Source organism: Erpetoichthys calabaricus, chromosome 1 (genome assembly GCF_900747795.2).
Source record: "Erpetoichthys calabaricus chromosome 1, fErpCal1.3, whole genome shotgun sequence".
NCBI classification, from domain to species: Eukaryota; Metazoa; Chordata; class Cladistia; order Polypteriformes; family Polypteridae; genus Erpetoichthys; species Erpetoichthys calabaricus.
The window spans coordinates 346,242,511-346,264,503 of NC_041394.2; the positions used below are offsets into that span (position 1 = coordinate 346,242,511).

Genomic DNA, 21,993 nt, shown 5'->3' on the forward strand with positions numbered 1-21,993 from the left:
TCTTCATGAAGTTTCATCGATTTACGTTTTTCATTCCATCTTAGGTATCAATGCAACTTTCTCTCCTGTTATTTTTCTCCTGACGTGATGTGCGGCTGTCAGTGAGTCTTCCCATCATACTGTCGGTAGATGTCATTTATTGCACGACAAGAAAGCCTGGTGATAATCAATGATGGGGCTTAGCTGGCTACAAACAGACAGGTAATATTCATACTCCCCAAATATACCGAGGATGAACTTGCAGCTTGGCAGGCCCTTAGTGGCTTTGATGGCCCTCTGCTTCTGCGGAGTCTGCATAGAGCAAGAAACGGCTCTGTATATTGTACACATTTTTCATGATTTACATCATTTGTAATGGCTACAAATTATGTATTTGCATGAGGGCGGCTGTTTGATTAAAAAATTCAATTGCAATTAATCGCACAGTTCAAGTTTGTAATCGAAGGTCACTTTGTATTAATGGGAATTTATCATATTTCCTTCAAGGAAATTAATATTTTTTTGATATAAAGCAGAAATAACTCAGTGATTACTTTCTAATACAGAACAGTTTTAATAATTAGTTGCTTGAATGTGAAATAATTTTAGTTTATTGAACATTTTTGTGTAACAGAAACAATTGAACAAATGGTGAAGAATAAATCAGTCAATGTCTCCAAGTAAGATGTTTTATTTATGTATGTATGTGTGTTTATTTATTTTTGTAGCTTTTAGTTATGAATTTCCCCAAAAGCAATTCTCCCTGTTGTAGTTAGTATCATACCAGTTGTATTTTGTAGTATGGATGCTAATTAATGTTACACCCCACAAACTGCATGAACCCCCAGACACTAGGTGAATGCTGTAGGGCAGGGGTGGGCAAAGTCATTCCTGGAGGGCCACAGTGGCTGTGGGTTTTTGTTCCAACCCAGTTGCTTAATTAGAAAACAATCCTTGCCAATAATTACATTTCATGGCTTGTTAGCGCTTTAACTCTGCTATGTCAAGTCATTCTCATATCCTGGATTTTTTTTTCCATTCTAAGGATATCATCCAAATACTTTGAAGTGTAAAAACAGATGGGTAATTCTCAGTCCTTCACTTTTTTCTCTTCTTTTTCCTTTGAAGTATTTAATTAAACCAAATAGTGCACGATAAATACACGTGTAAAGGGTACAAAGCAAAATGGATAACTGCTGGTTTCTTTTGTTATTTGCATCTTATTGCTAATAAGGAGCAATTAAAAACTGAGAATACAGCTGTTTAAGACTTAATAAGCAATAAGGGTTCAAAATCTTAATGAGGGAGATAACTAAAATGAAGCAGAAGTGTTTCTAGAGCAAATAAGTGTTTCTTATTAAGCAATTGGGTTGGAACAAAAACCTGCAGCCACTGCGGCCCTCCAGGAATGACTTTGCCCACCGCTGCTGTAGGGGTAAGTCGTATTTTCAGCTCTCCCCAAGCCCCAATTTCTACTCTTATTCTATTTATTTGACATGTATATTATTTAGTAATTCAAATGTTAAATAACTGATGTGTGTACATTTTAGATTTTAATTTTTTATTTTACATTTGATCATCTCATATATTTCTCTTCTGGTTCGTCCTGCTTCCACTTCAAAACCGGTCCCGCCCACACGGCATTTCTCAATTCCTATTCGTCGTCTTCCATGTCATGCACTATACTGGCCTGCTGAACGTAATACATCCAACAAGTAATCGAGATGCTGCCACAACGGTAAAGTGGCTTTACCACCTTTGCGGGAGCCACCTGTGTCTTTACAACAGCTTTTTACACAGCAAACATCAGAAGATAAAAATTATCGTGAACACATTCGAGAATACAACTCTTCTCTAGCGTTTGCTTTTCATGGGTGCACAGATAACTCAACCTCCTGGCCACGGACCATACTGTTTTAAAATACACGGGCAAATTTATCACCAAATCTCCTCACTATATGCTAACACTTCTACCTCTCCAAGATATGGACAGTTGTATTTTTTTTTTGACAGCGCAAGCTACTGAAGTACGCTTACAAAATAAAGCAAACTCTGCATGCAGCAAAAATGTACTTCTCCAGCTCGATTCCATGCTCAGAACCATCAAACCCTTCACTAAATCATACAAACATGCATGAAATCGCTCAGTCCAATCCAACAGCATCTGTACGAATGGTTTTCAAGGAAAACCCTGGGCAGGATTTACGATGATACAATGCCCCGACATGTTACACCGATGTTGCAGCGATTTTCGTCGGAGAAGATGGCGAACCGCCTGCCGAAAAGGACATTTGCATCTATCCCATAGGTAACTCCTGTAAACAGATTTCCACGCTCAATATGAATTGCAATCCTATGGTTTACCCACTTTAATTCCCTTACGGAGACATTGGCTGGCACAAGATTTACGACATGTTCCCGATAAAAGAAACGCCAAGTGAATAAGGCTTACTCAATGCCAATTTTACGCGTACAGATTAGCAATGAGGAATACATTTAGTATTTTGCACTCCAGTGGCAAACTATTGCAACAGTACGTCGTAGATGCGCATGTTAAAACAGAGGGCGCGCATCTCAACTATCTCAGATTACATCAACAAGATCTGTGCATCAAACTATCAGACACACCTCAAGCAAATGCTGAAAATAACGTACGTGTAGGCAAAATGATCAGATTACCGTCCACATTTCCAGGAAGTCCAAGATACATGCAACAAAACTATCAGGATGCCATGGCCATAGTATGTAAATTCGGAAAGCCTGATTTATTTATTACTTTCACATGTAATCCTGCTTGGCAGGAAATTCTATATGCACACTGCGTCTTTCAAGAAGTATTTATTTCTTCTTGATTTCTAAATTCCTTTCTCACCGTTTTCCATTCCTATTCTTACACCGCCGTATGCTACTGCGGGCGTCAGCTAGTATTTTGTATTAATAGTTGGTGTTAATGATTATTAGTAATTGATTTGATTTATTATTTAATAAACATTGTGAAGAAGCTATTTGTATGACACACTGTTCCACCCTGTTATTCATTTACTTTTATGGGAAAGGTATAGAAAAGCCAAGCAAAATGACACCTTTTATTGGCTAACTAAAAAGATTACAATATGCAAGCTTTCGAGACAACTCAGGCCCCTTCTTCAGGCGAGATGTAATCTTGGGAAAGGTATGTTATTTTATTTTTTGTTATATAAAAATAAAATATGTAATATTATAAAACTGAACTATTTATTGTGTGAGGCTGTGTATAGAGTTTATTTTTTTTATTTTTTTCTGATGAATATATTGTAATAGTTCTATATGTAATACGTATGTTATGAAAACAGAGCTAGACGCATGGTGGAGGCTGTAGAGCCTTTGGTGAGAAGTGGTTTGTATGACACCCTGTTCTTTATTTTGTTTCTGGAAAGGAAAAAAGGATATAAACTTCTGATTCTCCTCTGTGTTGATTTGTTTTTGACACAACACCAATTAGGATGGATTCAGTCAGTTACATGTGCTTATTGTCCAGGCAGGAGTGAACCTCACTCTTGATTCCCAAAGGGTTCTAGATTTGCTGGACTGATTATTGAACTACTACGGTTGTTATGCTGTTGTGAACTCTCGTGTGTGTCAGAAGGTTGCTTATTTGTGAAAACTGTTTACCACATTCATTACAGAAATACGGCTTCTCTCCAGTGTGAATTCTAGCGTGTTTCTGAAGGTCGCTCATTTCTGAAAACTGTTTACCACATTCATTACAGCAATATGGCTTCTCTTCAGTGTGGACTCTAGTGTGTCTATGAAGATGGCTTATTTGTGTAAACTGTTTACCACATTCACTACAGTAATACGGCTTCTCTCCGGTGTGAACTCTAGTGTGGCTCTGAAGACTGCCCATATGTGAAAACTGTCTACCACATTCATTGCAGCAATATGGCTTCTCTCCGGTGTGAACTCTAGTGTGTCTCTGAAGGTTGCCCATTTCTGAAAACTTTTTCCCACATTCACTGCAGCAATATGGCTTCTCTCCTGTGTGAATTCTTGTGTGGTTCTGAAGATGGCCCATCTCTGAAAACTGTTTACCACATTCATTACAGCAATACGGCTTCTCTCCAGTGTGAACTCTAGTGTGCTTCTTCAGACTGCTTATATTTGAAAACCGTTTACCACATTCATTGCAGCAATACGGCTTCTCTCCGGTGTGAATTCTTGTGTGTGTCTGAAGATGGTCTATTCGTGAAAACTGTTTACCACATTCATTGCAGCAATACGGCTTCTCTCCTGTGTGAATTCTTGTGTGGTTCTGAAGATGGCCCATATGTGAAAACTGTTTACCACATTCATTGCAGCAATATGGCTTCTGTCCAATGTGAACTCTAGTGTGGTTCTGAAGAGCACTCCTGCCAGAAAATTCTCTGCCACATTCCACATTGCAGTGATCTTTGTTTCCTGTATAAAGTTTAAAAGAAAAGAAAAAAGCACTTATTTTCAATCCACTGCCTTAATTCAACATTAACTCACATATAAAATACATGATGGCTGAAATTAGGAACAACCTATTGCAAGGTTTAAGCATTCAGAAGTCCTGTGCAGACATCTTTGGTGTTGGCATTTTAGCAACTCCAGGTGGCAAAATGAAGAACTGAATAGAAAATCTCATTTCTTTGCACATTTCACATTCTGATGTTTGACAGGTTACACAAGGAGTGAGTTTTGATGTATCACAATGACATTTTGGCTCATGATGATGACTGAATTCTAAGCTGATTTAGACTCCCTACTGTCATTCTCTTTGAATTGTGTGCTGAACTGGAGCATTCATTACAGAGACCTTCACGCAGAAGTCACACAATCCCAGTTCTTTTACTGGTCTTAACAGCTGTGGGTTATTCGGTGATGGCGGCTTTTCAGTGTGAACTGCCTGACCAGTGAGGAATCTCTCAGTCACCTTGAAGTACGTCATGCCATCTGTATGGGATAGTATATATAAGATGGTAGAGATACATACAATATCGTTACCATTGGGGTATGTAAGCTGTGATCAAAATGCAACCTGCAATCTGCAGCAACTTCTTCTGTCATTAGCAGTGGTGGTCTTCTTTGGCCTACCAGTCCCTTTAGAATTACTAAGCTCACCAGTGCGTTCTTTTTTCTTAATGATATTCCACACAGTTGATTTGGATCATCCAAAGGTTTTACTGATGTCTTGAATGGTCTTATTGTTTTTCAGTCACATAATATTAATTTGACATTCATTTGCACAACTCTCGCCCGCATGTTGAATAATGGCAACTACAGAGTCCAAAGGTAGTAAGCCAGCTAAGGTGTCTTATTGCTACTTGACTACGGCAATGAAACACACCTGAGGAATCACAAACACCTCTGACACCAATTGTCCCAAACGTTATGGTGCCCTGAAATGAGGGGAAGCAATACAGAAAAAGTGCCGTCATTTCTACAAGGTGTAACTGAAATGTTTGCAAATACCCTTAAATGAAAATCAGTAATGTGTACTTTAATCACATCCGAATTATTTAATTTGTAATTTTAAACTGTGGGGCAAAGGTGTAAATGAAAGAAAAATGTTTCTTTGTCTTAGCCATAATGGAGGGTCCTGTATAAAACAATGCCATGCCAAACATGAAAAATGCACTTTCAATAATCAGAATGTGTTCTGACATTTGTCCTCAATTAAACTAAAACCACTTGACACAAAAACAAACCTCAAGATGGCTTCTTTAAATCACCAAAGCAAAAGAGAGCAATGGATGAGTGACGCCTCAGTGCAGAGGCCAACAGAAGCTGCAGTGACCTCGGAGAAAAATTAGAAGATGAGAAAACTGAGGAAGAGCGCAGCTGTTGGTGTTTCAGCTCTATAGGAGAGTGGCAGGTGACACCAGAACTGGTGAGCTTTGTGACATTTATACTCACCATTATAGTGTTTACGGGTATCTACTTTCAGAGCTTATTTATGTTGAGTAAACTAAAATTTTCCAGGTTTTGTTGTCTATTTGATCCAATGTGTGTGCTCATGTATGGAATTATTATCTCTGTTCTGGCTGCAAACATCAAGCAGTCTAAGCCTGCACTCAGTGAAGAGCACTATATAGAAGAAATACAACTGAACGAAACAGTAGTGTTACACAAATTAATCAGTCCTGAATTAAAATTGTTCAGTTTTTCCTATTTATTGTGAAATCGGCTTGTATTTGGTTGACTGGTCTACCGAATTCATGACAAGGAATATGTTAAGCTGATGGCACGCGCAACACTGACAAAAATAAAATCTGAGTAATTCTTATAAAATAATTGCAATTTATCATTTTAGATAGCCAACCATTTTCTAAAGGAGAAAGATAAGGATTCAATCATTTAATTCATAAATTGGATGCATGATATACTCTGCTAAGTAGATAATTCTTTCCAGACGTAGCATTACTTGAGGTGTACACTTTCATGACATCTCATTTAAAGGGGCATGTAAAAGTTTGATGACCCCCCGATCAAAATAACTTACTGTGAATAGTGAAGTCAATAGAAGATAAATTGATCTCCAAAAACAATAGATTTAAAGATGAAGCATTCCTTTCAGCAGATTTGTGTATTATCTTTGTTTTGTAGAGTTAAAAAAGGAAGGAGTAACCCGCAAATGTTTGGGCACCCCAACTGATTAGAGGTCTCAGATAACTTTTCCTAAGATCTCAGACATTAATTACTTCTTTAGGGCTTTGGCTTGCTGACAATCATCATCTGGAATGGCCAGTTGATGCAAATTGCAAAGCTGAATGTATTCTCAGACTCCTCAAACCTTGTTCTAAAATGTAGGAGTCATGGACTCCTCTAAGCAGCTTCTAATCACTCTGAGAAATCAAAATAAATGTAGCCTTTTCCTGCGTTGTGGGTGTCAAGAAGATAGCAAAGAGTTTTCAAGTAGCCATTCCCTCAGTTTGCAATAGAACTAAGAAATGGCAGTTAGCAGCAACAGTGGAGACCAAGTTAAAGTCTGGAAAACCAAGAAAATTTTCTAAGAGAACTCCTCATAGGATTGTTAGAAATGCAAGTCAAAGCCCCTCTTTGCTAAAGCTTCCTGGAGGTCTTTTGTAGTCAGACTCTGGAGTGGTGATGCACCATTCTACTGTGCAGCGACGACACCACAAATATGACCTTCAAGAAAGAGCCGCCAGAAGAAAAAAAACTCCTGTGTCCTCACCACAAAATTCAGCATCAGAAGTTTGCAGATGAACATCTAAAGAAGCCTGATGTATTTTGGAAACATGTCCTGTGGATTGATGAAGTCAAAGCAGAACTTTTTGTCCACAATATGCAAAGGTGTGTTTGGAGAAGAAAGGGCACAGAATTCCATGACAAGAAAACATCTGACTGACTGTTAAGCATGGGAGAAGATCAATCATGTCTCAGGCTTATGTTGAAGCCAGCAGTCCAGGGGTATTATTCGGTTTTTTAAATTGAGTGTGGATGAGTTACACTGATATCAGTCTGTAAAAACAACAACATTTATTTCAATAGCATGTTTCCATACAAATAATGTAGCTCAAACTGCTTTACAAGAAAGAAAGAAAAAATAAAAATAAATAAATAAAATAAATGATAAGAATGAAGTTAGGCAATACTAATTAACATAGAATAAAAGTAAGGTCTGCTGGCCAAGGAAGACAAACAAAAACTCCAGATGACAGGAAAAAAAAAAAAAATCTGCAGGAGTTCCAAGGCCACGAGACCACCCAGCCCCAACTGGGCATTCTACCTAACATAAATGATCTCAATCAGTCGTTGTTTTCAGGCTTCAAGGAGTAGCCAGAGACCCCCTCTTCATACAGAGAAAGTAAAAGTAAACAAAGTGAGTTTTATAAAATGATTTTCCTTTGATTAAATAGAAACTGGAAATATTACAAAAACATTGAGAACAGGACATTCAGCCCAATAAATCTCGCCAATCCGATCCACTTAATTTCTCTAAAACAACATCAGTTCAAGTTTTGAAGGTCCCTACATTCCACCACACTACCTGGTAATTTATTCCATGTTTGTCTGTGGTTCTCTGTGTGAAGTAAACTTCTCTAATGTTTATGCAAAATTTCCCTTTAACAAGTTTCCAGCTGTGTCCTCATGTTCTCTTTTTAAGGTAACAGCCAAGTAATTCCCTTGATGATTTTAAATATTTCAGTCATGCCTCCTATTAATCTCCATTTGCTTAAACTGAAAAAGTTGAACTCTTTTCTGAAAATTCATATCTCATGCCTAGAATTAGCCTATTCACTCTCCACTGGACGTTTTCTAGCACTGCTTTGTGTTTTTCATAGCTTGGAGACAAAACTTGCACACAGTAGTTCAAGTGAGACCTTGCCAGTGCTTTATAAAGCTTCAGCATAACCTCCTGTGACTTGTACTCTACACATCAGGGTGCTATATAACCGGACAATCTGTTTGCCTTCTTAATGGCTTCTCATTAAGTGAACTTTCAATTATCAGACCAAACGTATTCAAATCATGCACTTTTACCTCCGACATGTAATACTGTTCATTTACTTACATTAAATTTCATCTTCCATAAATCTGCCCAAGTATGTATGCTGTCTCTCTGTAAGGAATCAGATTCTAGATTATCTGCCAATCCACCTATCTTGGTATCATCTGAAAACTTAACCAGCTTGTTATTCATATTTCTATCTAAATCATTTACATATATTAAAAATAGCAGCACTGACCCCTGTGGGACACCACTCTTAACATCAGCTAATTCTGATGAGGCTCCTTGCACCATCACCCTCTCCTTCCTGTGTCTGAGCCAATTCTGTATCTAAAAATATAACCCCAAACTCCTACTTCTTTTAATTTGATGCCCAACCTCTGATGTGGCACCTTATCAAATGATTTCAGAAAATGAAGATAAATAATATCATCTGCTCCACTTTGATCGTATCCTGTTTTTACATCCTCATAGAATTTCAGCATGTTAGAAAAACACGTCAGCATGGGTTCAAACGAGGGAGTTCTGTTAAGAAAAACTGTTCTCGCCTTACTCAATCTTTTACTTAACAATTCCTTCCATTGATTTATCTGTGCTGCATGTTAAGCAGACTGACCTATAATTGATTGGATCATCCCAGTCACCTTTTTTATATAACGGGATAATATTTTCCATTTTCCAGTCAATAGAAATTTCCACAGTGTGTGAGGACTTCCTGAAAATATGTGTCAAAGGTTTATATATGTACTCACTAACACCCTTAAGCACTTGAGGATAAATATTATCTGGCCCTAGTGATTTGTCTGATTTCAGCCTATTTAATCTCAGCAGCACTTCTCTCTCTACAATTTCCACATCTCTCAGTACCTCCTTAGTAGTCCCTGTTACCACTGGGAGATTATCCACTTCCTCACATTTGAAAACTTCGGTGAAAAGAAAAAAAAAAAACAAGGTTAGAGCATTTCATATTTCATTGTCTATGTATTATAATTTCCCTTTAGTGTTCCTGATCTGCTTCACCTTCGAGGCTGTTTTACTACTAGAATACTGAAAAAAACATCTTGATCTATCTTTTGCTTTATCTGCAATATTCCTCTGTAACTTCCTTTTATCTTCCCAGATATCTTTCTTAATGATTGCCCTCTTGCCCTAAATGCCCTACTGTTAGCATTGGGATACTTAGACTTGTATGACTTATTCAGCTGTATTATTTGCTTTGCAGTTTCTATTTTATCTCCTTATTTACCCCCCCCCCCCCACACAGTTCTCATTCATTTCTTTGAATCCATCCTATATCATATGTAAAATGTTTAACTTCTTCCTAGTAAGGAATCCCAGTTACTCTGGACTGTTTGCTGCTATACCACCAGTTAATTACTGACTTGCCCACTACTGCAAAAGCTTTCTCGTCACACTGCCCTGCACACAAAGATTTGCACACAAGTACTTTTTCTAAATATTCAACTAGTTCTTGTGTAGATGACAAAAAATAGCAAAACACCCTTGTAAATAGAGAAAAGGTAAACACCACCTCTGCTTCTTAACAGTAACCAAAATAAAGTTATTCAATTCACTCTCACACAGAAGTAACACATACACACAGCCTTTCTCACTTTACAAAGCAAGAATGATGTAAGCGTGTCACTTCAAGGTGTTACTCCAATTCAATGCTTCAATATTTTATCAAGATAGTATTTAAAACTTGTCACAGGGACCCCAGAAGAACTGAAGAGGTGTATAAAGCTGGAAAATTTAAAAAAAAAAAAAAAAAAAAAAACATTTTGTAAGGCCTGGGTGTCCATCAATCCATAGGAAACCAAACAGTCTACAAAAATGGAGGAAATTCAGAACTGGAGTGGGCAACCTTCAAAGATCTCAGTGTGAAAGCAGAGGGGAAGAGCAAAGAGCCTGCAGAAATTAAGTCTTTGTGCATCTGTCCATGCGAGAAAAAAAAAAAAAAAAAACCATGAATGGTGTTTATGGAATGACAACACCAAGGAAATCAGTGCAATCTAACAAAAGCATCACTGTACATCTCAAAACTTGTAAAAGATCTCCTTGATGTTCCAGAACAGACAATGATCTGCAGACAAATGAGGGAAAAGTGAAACTCTTTTGTCAAAACAGGTGACACCATGTTTGGAAGTAAGAGAGAACTGAATATTGATATTAAAACCTCAAGGTGAAGGGAGCATCATGGTTTAGGCCTGGAGAGCTTAAGCACGATCAAAATATTATAATAATTAATAAAACAATACACAATGGGCGGTCGGAAAAATTGAGAGTCCACCTTATGAGAAGGATAGAGGAGTCATTTTGGACTCTAAGCTATCAACTTCCCCAGAGTGTTCAGAAGCCATTAAGAAGGCTAACAAAATGTCAAGTTATATAGCGCCTTGATGTGTGGAGTACAAGTCACAGGAGGTTCTGCTCAACCTTTATAACACACTGGTGAGGCCTCATCTGGAGTTCTGTGTGCAGTTTTGATCTCCAGGCTACAGAAAGGACAGAAGCACTAGAAAAGGTCCAGAGAAGAGCAACTAGGCTGATTCCAGGGCTACAGGGGATGAATTATGAGGAAAGATTAAAAGAGCTGAGCCTTTACAGTTTAAGCAAAAGAAGATTCAGAGGTGACATGATTGAAGTGTTTAAAATTATGAAGGGAATTAGTCCAGTGGATTGAGACTGTTATTTTAAAATGAGTTCATCAAGAACATGGGGACCCAGTTGGAAACTTGTTAAGGGTAAATTTCACAAACACATTAGGAAGTTTTTCTTTACACAAAGAACGATAGACACTTGGAATAAGTGATCAAGTAGTGTGGTAGACAGTAAGACTTTACAGGCTTTCAAAACTTGACTTGATGTTTTGTTGGAGGCCATTACTGCTAAAGAAGGGTCAACCAGGACATAAAGAAAGGAGGGCCACGGAATGGACTGAATATTTAATGATGTGTTCAGGACTGACAAGAAGTTGTCCAATTGTTTGTGTGTTATTACTTTAGGACGACTGTGGTTGCCCGTAATTGCAGCATAGCTAAATATTGGACCGCATTGTTCAGAGTAATTCATGCAGATACATATTCATGGAATTCCAAGGGGTTCACAACTTTTCTTGCAGTTGTACATTTGTATATCACTCTTTACCAAGGACCTATTTAGGACTTCAGAGTAAAATCACTACAAAGGAAAGAATAGCAAATTGCTAAACCTTACATAATAAAACAGTATTTATCATAAAAACCACAAGACCCAACCTTTCAGGCCCATAAACACCAATCCTAAAACTTGCACATTTTTATTTTACACTTACTTTTTCCAGACTTCCTTGTAGGTGGTGGCTGATTTTCCCGAGTTCTAACAGATGTAGATTCCTCAGCCCTCTTTGCATCAGACTCTAATGATTCAGACTTCACATTGACAGAAGGCTCTGGAGATGAACATTGTCTGCTTTGAGAAGAGTCTGACCCTGTCACCACTCCATCTTGAAACTCATCATGAAGAAGGTCTTCCTCAACACTCATATTTTCATGGTTATGCATCTCAATACTGACAGACTTCTCTTCAGGTTCTTCTTTAATGCCCACTGACTGCAGTTCACTGTCCTCATCCTTGATGCTCAGACTTTCCCGTTTAGTGTAGATGGACTCCCATTCACAGTCCTCCTCCTTAATATTTAAAGCTACCTCCATGATATTTGTGTCAACATCACAGGTCTCCTGTTTCACATCCATCGAGATGTTATAGCGTACAGCAGCTTTTTCTTTTTCTCTGTAAAAAGAAGAGGAATCAACTTCATTAAAACTTCATCACTTGTGTCTAAAGACACTTGAGTATCATTTTAGAACATGCTCTGTTATGGATTATGTAACATTAGACAGTTCATAGCAAGATGACAGTAACTCATTACTCTTTATTTCAAATTATCAGATGTGAAATAATTCTGGAGTGGAGTGAAGGTCTAACAGGCTGAAACAAGAAGCTCAATCTGCTGTGGGTAACTCTAAAACCAGACAAGTAACAACCAATTACTAACTTTCATGTATATTCTAATCAAAGGGAATCTTGATAAGAGGAGAGAGGTCAGGTGGTATTTAGGGATGACCATTATTTACTGATTTGGTACCAGTACTGCTGTCTGAAAGCTGGTATTGATACCAAAGTCAAAAACTTAGTACCGATCTAACAGCACCTCGTAAAGCAAAGTTAGATTTGTCAGTGCATCTTTAGCATATGGGGGATTAAAAAAACAAAAAACAAAACAGTAGCAGGACAAACATGAAAACTGCACATGTGAAGTACACACTACTGGAGCTGTGCGGCAGTAACACGGACTTCATATTGTTAATAACTTCTTTAATACTCATTAACAGGCCTTACCATTTGTACTTTATGATATTGCAGCATGAGTGGATAGTAGTAGGGAGAGAAAAAAAAATCCATGTAATCTTCCTCCCAGTCAATGTATGAAAATGTATGCTGTTTAAATTGGATTAAGCAGTTTGTATAAACACCACGATGGCATCATAAAGTATTCAGAGCCTTTCTGCACACTTTACTGTGTTGCAGGTTTCATTTTAAATGGATACATTTGAGATTTTTGCCCATCAATGTACACTGAATAACAAGATGAAATTACATTTTCAGTAAAGTTAAAAAAAATTATATAAAAACTGAAATCTCTCATTTGTACAATGTAAGTATTCAGATATCTCGCTGTGGCACTTCAGATTGTGTTCAGGTGCATCCTGTTTGCTTTCATTCTTCCCGAGAAGTTTTTAGAACTTGATTGGAGTCCACCTTTGGCAATTTGACTGAATTGGACATTGTTTAGAAAGGCCCATGTGTATCTGTACCTGTATGTAAGGCCCTATGATTCAAACTGCATGTCAGGATGAAAACTACGCCAAGACATCAAAGAAACTCTCTGTAGACCTCTGCAGTCAAATTGTGGTTAGGCATAGATAAGGGGATAAAAATACAGTTCTAAAGCTGTGGGCATTTCCATGAAGACATTGGCCTCAATAATTGTGAAATGGAAGAAGTTTGGCACCACCAGGATTTCACCTAAAATGTGGAGTCCAGCCAAACAGAGTAACTAGTGCTGGTCATGAAGGAGACCAAAGACGTAATGGTTGCTGTAACAGAGCTTCAGAAGTTAGGAGAACTGCTTAGAAGAACAACAACCATCTTGGCAACACTCCATCAATCAGGAATTTATGATAGAGTAGCTAGATGGATGTCACTCTTGAGTAAATGGCATATAACAGACCACTTAAAGTTTACCAATTGACATTTAAAGGACTGTGAGAGCCTAAGGAAAAAGATTCTCTGGTCAAATGAAACAAAATGTGAACTCTTGCCAAAAATCTGGCACTGTTCTTCATCTGCCTAATATCTCTTCAGTGAAGCATGGTGGTGGCAGCATCATGCTGTGGGGTGCTCCTCAGCAGCGGGGACACAGAAAGTGGTCAAAATTGAGGAGAGGATGAATACAGTCAAATACAGAGAGGACCTTGAGGAAAACCTGCTCCAGAGTACACACAGCCTCAAACTGGGCTGTTGGCTTTCCTTTCAGTATTATAATGACTCAAAATAAACCACCACAACAACAATGATGTGCTAGCTTTGTGGCAAATTTCTAAGAGTCCAAGAGTAGTCCAGCCAAAGACCTTACTTAAACCCCATAGAACAGCAGTTGAGAGACCTGATAGATTTACATTGTGAATTTCCCCTTGGGATTAATAAAGTATCTATCTATCTATCTATCTATCTAGATGCTTCCTATACAATCCAACAGAGGTTGAGAAGATCTCAGGTCAGGTCAGGTTGTGGAAAATGCACTTCTACAGTGATGAAACAGCTTGGGATCCTTAGGTTCATTCTTGGGTATGATGTTAAACTGCATCCAGCCCTGCAAGTCATCCTCTAATTTGCAGGGAAAAGTTGGGGGTTGGTGGCAGGATTGGCATTCCAGCCACCTTAAAATAATTTCACTCGGCTCTGAGATGATCTGCCAAGAAGAATTTGATAAACTGCCCAAATCCACGTGTGCCCTGCTTATGGAGACTTACTTCGGATGACTCAAAGCTGGAACTGCTGCCAAGGGGGCTTCTGAAAAGCACAGAAGTAACAGCCTGAATACTTACATAAATGAGAGCTTTTAGTTTTTTGATTTGCATTAAATTTGCAAACTTTTCTGAAAATGTGTTTCACTTTGTCATTACAGGTTATTAAGTGTACATTGTTACATAAGAAAGTTTAATTAGGCTATTACATCACTTATAATGTGTCATAACCGTACTTACACAAAAAGTATAAATTTTTAATTTTTTTAAGGTTTCCCAGATAAATTCATGTCTTATACATGATAACTAATTTTATCTTATTTTAATTTTGTATTTTGTCTATTGTTTTTCTTTTCTTCATTATGTAAAGCACTTTGAGCTACTTTTTGTATGAAAATGTGCTATATAAATAAATGTTATTGTTGCTGTTATACGGTCAAATGCCTTTTGAAAATACAGAAATAGAATCACTGGGTATCCAGAAAGAAATTCATTATATTTAGTCTAGTCTAAAATGAACCAACCAGATATTATTGTCTTTATGGAAACCGGACTGAAATTTGTCAATAAGCTCATTTATCCCTCATTTCAGTCTTCTGGTGATTATGGAGGATAGTATCTTGTAATCATTGTTCAAGAGCGTTACAGGGCACCAATTATCCAAAAATAGAACATCTTAATTAGGCTAAGGAATTAAGGTGATGACGCCTTGTCTAAATGAATTAGGTCATTCAGTCATTTCAATACCTTCGAAAGTTACATTTAAAAAACATGAAATGGGTCTATAAACTTTTATAAAATTCTGATGTTACGCCATCATTCCAAGGGGATTTATTATCCTTTAATTTTGATGGCCTCTTATTTCATTCATGCTTATATTCTGGGACACAAATATGTCAATGGCCTCATTAAGATTAGTAGCTAAAGTTTTTTGTAAAAATTGCTTGTAAATTCTTCAGTTAATTTAGGATTCTCACAAAGGACACCATCAATTATGATCTTTTGAAGCATGTTGTTTTTTACCCCACTTTTTTGAGACAGAAAAAAAAAACATTTGCTATTCTTTTCTCCTTTTTCCAACCACTGTCTTCTTGATCTCACAAAAGCCCTCCTTTGCCTCATAAATTTTATCTAACTTGTTTTGCAGGACATTTAATTTAGTTTTGTCTTCAATGATGTTACTTTCATTGTTAGTTAATTTTGAAATACTTTGTGTTAGTTGAAGTACCAGAGATTTTGTTCTAAACCCTTTACCTTCCCAAAATATATGGGTATTAGTGTATATCACTAATACCCAAACCAAATAAAGACCACTGCCATTTGGGTAATTGGCATCCCATTACACTTTTAAATTTCAGATTACAAGTTACTAGCTTCTCTGTATTCAAATGGACTTAAACCTTGTTTGGAAGAATTTATTTCTAATACCCAGTCTGGCTTTTATATTATGTTATATATATATATAAAAATGGTATAAGTACTGTGTCTACCTGAAAGTAAGACATACCCTGAAATAAGACCTAGCAGTAATTTCTGACGTAACACTAATATAAGCCCTCCCCCCGAAACGAAGACCTACCACTAATCCGCCATTTTTGCATCTGTCCCGAGAGCTGCAGTATTTAGCCTAGAAGCTGCCCTGGTTATAAGGTAAGGCGCTTTTACAAGTAGTTAAAAGAGTAAACGTTGTGTTTTGTCCAGCATAACATCGGATAAATATTTTTACCCCCACACAAGATGAGTGCAAAAAGTAAAAGCTACTCCGTTGAGTACAAAAAAGGGATCGTGGAAAACTCCCAGGGAAAGAATCTAACAGCTTTTTGCAAGGAGCATAAGCTGGATCTCCGCATGGTACGAAAATGGCGTGCAGAGTATGACAACCTCAGTCACAAGATGGATGAGAGGCATGCTAAGAAGCGCAAGTGTGGATCAGGTCGGCAACCATTATTTACTGAGCTGGAAGACATCATCTGTGAATGGATTACTGACAGGAGAGCAAAGGCTTTGGTTGTGCGTAGGGCTGATATTCAAGCATTTGCTCTTGCAATGGCACCTCACATACCGGTAGAATTAGGCCCAGCCAGTTTCAAAGCATCACAACACTGGTTGGAAGGCTTCCTTCGCCGATATGATCTGTTTCTAAGAAGATCAACAACACTGTTCAAGCTGGATGACACTGAAATTATTAAACGTGCATTAGCATTTAAGTCTTTTGTTGACAACATAGACTTTACTAAATACCAACTCTCCAACATGATTGCTATGGATGAAACTGCAGTGTATATGGGTCAAGGATCTCAAATGACAACTGATCTGAGGGGCGCCTCATCAATCTACATTCCCTCCACTGGTTACGAAAGTGCATGGGTGTCCTGTATTTTGGCAATTCATCTGGATGGAAAGAAGGTCCCACCTCTTATCACTAAGGGCAAGAAAGAGAAGACTGACTATGTTTCAGGTATTTATGTTCTTGAAACCGAGAAGGCATGGTGCACTCAAGCCGTTACAAGAAAGTGGGTAGCTTTAATGTTTCCATGTGTTTTGCGAGGTGCCCAAAGAGGTCTGCTAGTCTGGGATTCTGCTAGCACTCACCGCGCTAAAAACATGAAGAACTTCCTTAAAGAGAGAAGAATAGATCAGATAATGATTCCTGCAGGAATGACAGCCTATCTCTAGACACTGCAATAAACAAGCCATTCAAGGAATATTTGCGAATGGAAACAGAAATGAAAACAAAATGGATAGAAATCAGCGGGGGAACTTTGTGAAACCTAAGTTGCAAGAGTTGGTGACTTGGGTGAAGAACTCATGGGATAAAAATCACTGAAAGCTGTGTTGCCAATGCACTACGAGCGGGTTACCTGGACAAGAAGTGTTCATTTAAGGAGAGCAGCATTGCTGCACATGAGAGATTGGGGCCATAAACTCTAAAGGAATTAGAGTCAAAAGAAATCCAGGAAGGAATTGCAGGTTCAGATATGGAGAGTTATGATGATATTCTAGAAGAAGATGACATGATTGTATTTGAATAAATGTAGAAGCAGTTAACATATGGTAGTTTGTCTAACATGAAAACATGTTGATTGTTAAACCAGAGTTAACATAGGAGGGGGTGCCCAAGGGAGTCCGTGATACCAGTAGCGCTGCGCTGGCCGGGGCTTTTGGGGTGTACGTTTTTCCTGGGTGAGTGTGGAACAGCTTTCAACCTCGTTTTTTGCTTCTCTCATTCTTTGTGGTCGGCGTGCAGCTGTGGGCTTTTGTTTCCTGCTGGGGAGGAGTGTGGCATTTCACCTTTTTTTTAGGCGAAAAAAATCTTTTCTCGTTTGGGAAGGGGTGAGGTGCAGCGTTTTTCAGGGGTTTGCAGCTGCGCCCTGGCCGCAGGGGTCGAGAACGGCAGGAGATGGGGTTGAATCTTAGGGCACTACCTCTGAGTAAGTTCTGTGCTTGCCTGCCGTGGCGGGGGAGGTGTGTGCTCTGGGGGCTCCGTCCAGCGAGGCGCTATTGCGGATTCTTTTGGGTACCCCCTCGTAAAGTAGTTTGTAGAACATGAATACCATACATGTTGATTTGATTGTTGAACAGGCGTTAACGTACCAGAAGTTTGCACCGTATAATTGTTGAACAGGAATAATACTTTTTACATTTTGAACTTCAATAAAAATAAGACCTACCCGAAAATAAGCCCTAGTGCATTTTTTGGACCTAAAATTAATATAAGACACGGTCTTATTTTCAGGGAAACACGGTAGTTGTGTGTCTCTGTCTTCTGGTACTTCTCATTTGTTATTGGAAGGGGCATCCATCAGGACTGTCCTATCTCCCCGTTTCTTTTCCTTGTGGCAACAGAACTCCTTCATCTGTATGTTACTCATTGTTCCAGAATTGAGGGCATTAGAATTGGTGACAAAACCCTAAAAATCAGTCAGTTAGCAGTTGGGACTTGTCTTTTTCTGATGGAGGAGTCACAGGGCTCAGTTATATTAAATGGTCTCAGTCTCTTTTCAAGGGCATCTGGCTTATCTGTGAATGCAGGGATAGGTAAAATCACGTATGTCCATCATTCAGATAAGAGGACTACTAATGGAATTGCTTTGAAACAATGTGTTTGGTATCTTGGTGTTGATAAGTGCAAAAATAACTCTGAATGTCTACAAACTTTGATCCAAAATTAGACCAAATGAAAAACACATTTAATTCTCAGCCACAGAGATCTTACAATTTATTGAAAGGTCTTATTGACAAAGGCTGAGGGCCCACATATCACATTTTGTGTCCCCTGCACTGTCACTGTATGTTGATAAGAGAAAGTGCAATTCCATTGACTCCTTATTGTTTGTTAAATTGGAAGAACAAGACTGAATATATTAAGAGGAATACATTGTTAAAACGTTATAGTGATGGGAGCCTTAATACCTTGGAATTTCAAACAATCAGGTTTTCAAATTAAACTGGATTAAAAAGTTCCTGTCTGGGAGATGTTCTTTGGTATTGGATCCCACACTTTTGCTATTTGAACATTGTGGTGGCTTAAAATTTTTGCTGTCTTGTAATTTCAAATGTAGCCAACTCCCAATCAAACTTTCCAACTTTCACAAACAAGCAACTGATTCTTGGAAAATTGCATGTACACATATTTTTCTCTCCCCACACTGGCATAATCTGGAATAATGAGAACATAATTGCAGGCAACAAATCTTAATTTATAAAAGAGTGGGCTGACCAGAACAGTCTATGTTTCTTATCTTCTAAATGAGCAGGAAAATCTTTACATTTTTGATGATTTTGTAGTTTTAATAGGGTCAAATGTTTCTTTAAAAGATTACATAAAAGGTGACCAGAAGCATTCCTGCCAGACAGAGAGCTGTTCAAAGCCCACTTGAGTTATGGCACTTTGTCTTATTAAACTCCATGACTTTAAATCAGTGATGTTAATATTGTGGACAAGAAATGTAATAATTACTTTATCAGGGGGAAAAAAAAAAAAAATTTGGATCATAGCATCTCAAATTCTTAAATGGAACGTTTATACCCCAAAATCAAACTTGAGTAGTATGAGGAATCTTCTCCCCAATAAAGTCAAGGAAATTCAGGTCAAAATCCTTTACTCTTATTATACTTGTAACGGATGACTAAGTAAATTCTGTAATGATGCGTCTCATTTATTGTTCATTTTGCAAAAGGAAGATGAAACTATCATTTATTTTGATAGCGGTGCCCACTCAAAAGGATTTTGATCATTGATCAATTCTGTGATCTCTTATTAATGTGATTTTTTTTTTTTTTTGTGTATACTAGGGGGCATTGCCCCCTGCTTGCTTCACTCGCCAACCCCCCTGCCTGTGCTAAGCCAACTAATTCACATCTCTGCTGCTCACAAACAAAACTTTTAATTCTCATGCATAGGCCTCTTCATTGGGAAGAAACATTACATTTCCCTGATGCTAACACGAATTAGACAACCTACAAATCTCTGACTTAAAGTTCAAAAGCCGCACAATATCTACATCTGTCATGTCACCTATTTCCATATTTTCCATCTCTTTTCACTATTTCCTTTAAGTCAATATTGCATTGAATTTTGATTCCGTGTTTGGAATTACATCGTGACAACGCAACATATAACTGCCCGTGAGTGAATATCGTTTTTTTCCTCTCTATACGAACTGTGTGACAATAGCATTCACAGAAATCAGAAATGATTGAACCATGTGATTCGTTGTAAATGTTTTAGATGTGGGCAGGACTTTTTCAAATCTCTTTGCATAGGGGCAAATTTCTTAGTGGGGCTTGAAATTTTCTCTCGCAGGATTTCACTTTCACCAAACCACCAATCTTTTAATTCTTGGGGATATGCCTCTTCATTGGCAAGAAACAAACACAAATTATACGATCTCCAAAAAATATATTCTCTCTCTTTTCGCTGTTCCATTATTTCACTGAGTAATAATTTCCATTTGTTTGCGCTAATGCAATCTTTACTATCATATATATATTTTTTTTGAGACTTTTGAATTTTGGTACTTCCATTATTTATCTCTAACCTGCTCTGCATGTGTATCATGCCAACATTTTTGAATTCTTTATGAGGTTCTACTTTGTCATCTACTCTTTGTCTTCTATTTCCGGCCCCGGGCGTGGTTAAATTTCTTGGCACAATGTCTCGTCTTGCAGAACGTGGAAGTGTATCTCTGAAAAAGTCACGTCTTGTCGCAGGAAAAAAAAGTCTCTATTATAATAGAAAAAATCTTGGGAGACGAGAGACGTAATGTCTACGTATCTATAATGGGCTATAATTCAGTGTTTTACAGAAAATGACATTTCTGTGTGTTGCTTAGTGTAATGGGCTCTAAACCAGTGTTTTAAAATAAAGGCAAAATTCCTGGAAAATTCTGCTAAGTTGTTGTTGATGACTATCTACAGGACATAAATATTTACAAAAGAGTCACCTTCTTTGATTAATCATACTGTTTTGATTAGTATCTCATCCACAAAAAATGTGGTGATACAGAACTGCCTGCTTCCTTTGAAAACAGTTCTGGGGACATTGGTTTCGAATCAGGTACTTCTTGATAGCTGACAACAAATACCTCACTACAAACCAAGAGTGAGGGAGCTCCCTACAACCACACACTCATTCAGGAAGTGGTCCCTTGAGGCAGAGCAGGCTCTGAGAGACTGCTTTGGAACTACGGACTGGGATATCCTGCAGGGATCACATAGTGAGAACATTGAGGAGGTTGTTGACTGCACTACTGACTACATCAATTTCTGTATGGACATTGAAGTTCCAGTAAGAACAGTACGCTGCTATGCTAACAACAAGCCATGGATTACATGTGACATCAAGGACCTTTTGAACCAGAAGAAAAAGGCTTTTAAAGGCAGTGATCAGCATGAGCTCAAGCGCGTGCAGAAGGAACTCAGAGTCCAGCTCAGGCCGGCGTAGGAGCAGTACAGAAGAAAGCTGGAACAGAAGTTGCAGAATATAAGCATGAAGGAAGTGTGGGATGGGATGAAGATCATCACTGGCTACAGCTCGAAACAGGGTCCACCATCGAGAGAGACATGAAGAGAGCAAACCAAATGAACAACTTCTTTAACAGGTTTGACCATCCTAACCCACTCACCTCTGAATACTGCACCCTCCACCCATCCTTCTGTTGATACCAGCATAGGAGAGAGTTTCCCCCAACCCACAATTACAGCAGCCCAGGTGAGCAGAGAGCTGATGAGACTTCGTGCCAGCAAAGCAGCGGGTCCAGATGGAGTATTGCCACGACTGCTGAAGGTCTGTGCGCTGAAGCTGGGTAGTCCTCTACAGCGCATCTTCAACCTGAGCCTGGAACAGGGGAGAATCCCGAGGCTTTGGAAAACATCTTGTATCACCCCAGTCCCAAAGGTATCACGTCCTAGTGAGCTGAACGACTTCCGGCCTGTCGCTCTGACGTCACATGTGATGAAGACCATGGA

At 38.3% G+C, this 21,993-nt stretch overlaps 2 protein-coding genes across 2 annotated transcripts in view; one reads left to right on the plus strand and one right to left on the minus strand.

Annotated features, from left to right (window-relative positions):
- The window catches only part of LOC114668567 (zinc finger protein 883-like), a 249,222-nt gene that overhangs the window by 193,617 nt on the left and 33,612 nt on the right, over window positions 1-21,993 (minus strand). Inside the window, 1 exon segment of the mRNA XM_051925295.1 lies at window positions 11,769-12,226. Within this exon segment, the coding sequence (XP_051781255.1) occupies window positions 11,769-12,226 (458 nt within the window).
- LOC114669265 (zinc finger protein 721-like) overlaps window positions 1-21,993 on the plus strand; it is a 235,882-nt gene that overhangs the window by 129,291 nt on the left and 84,598 nt on the right.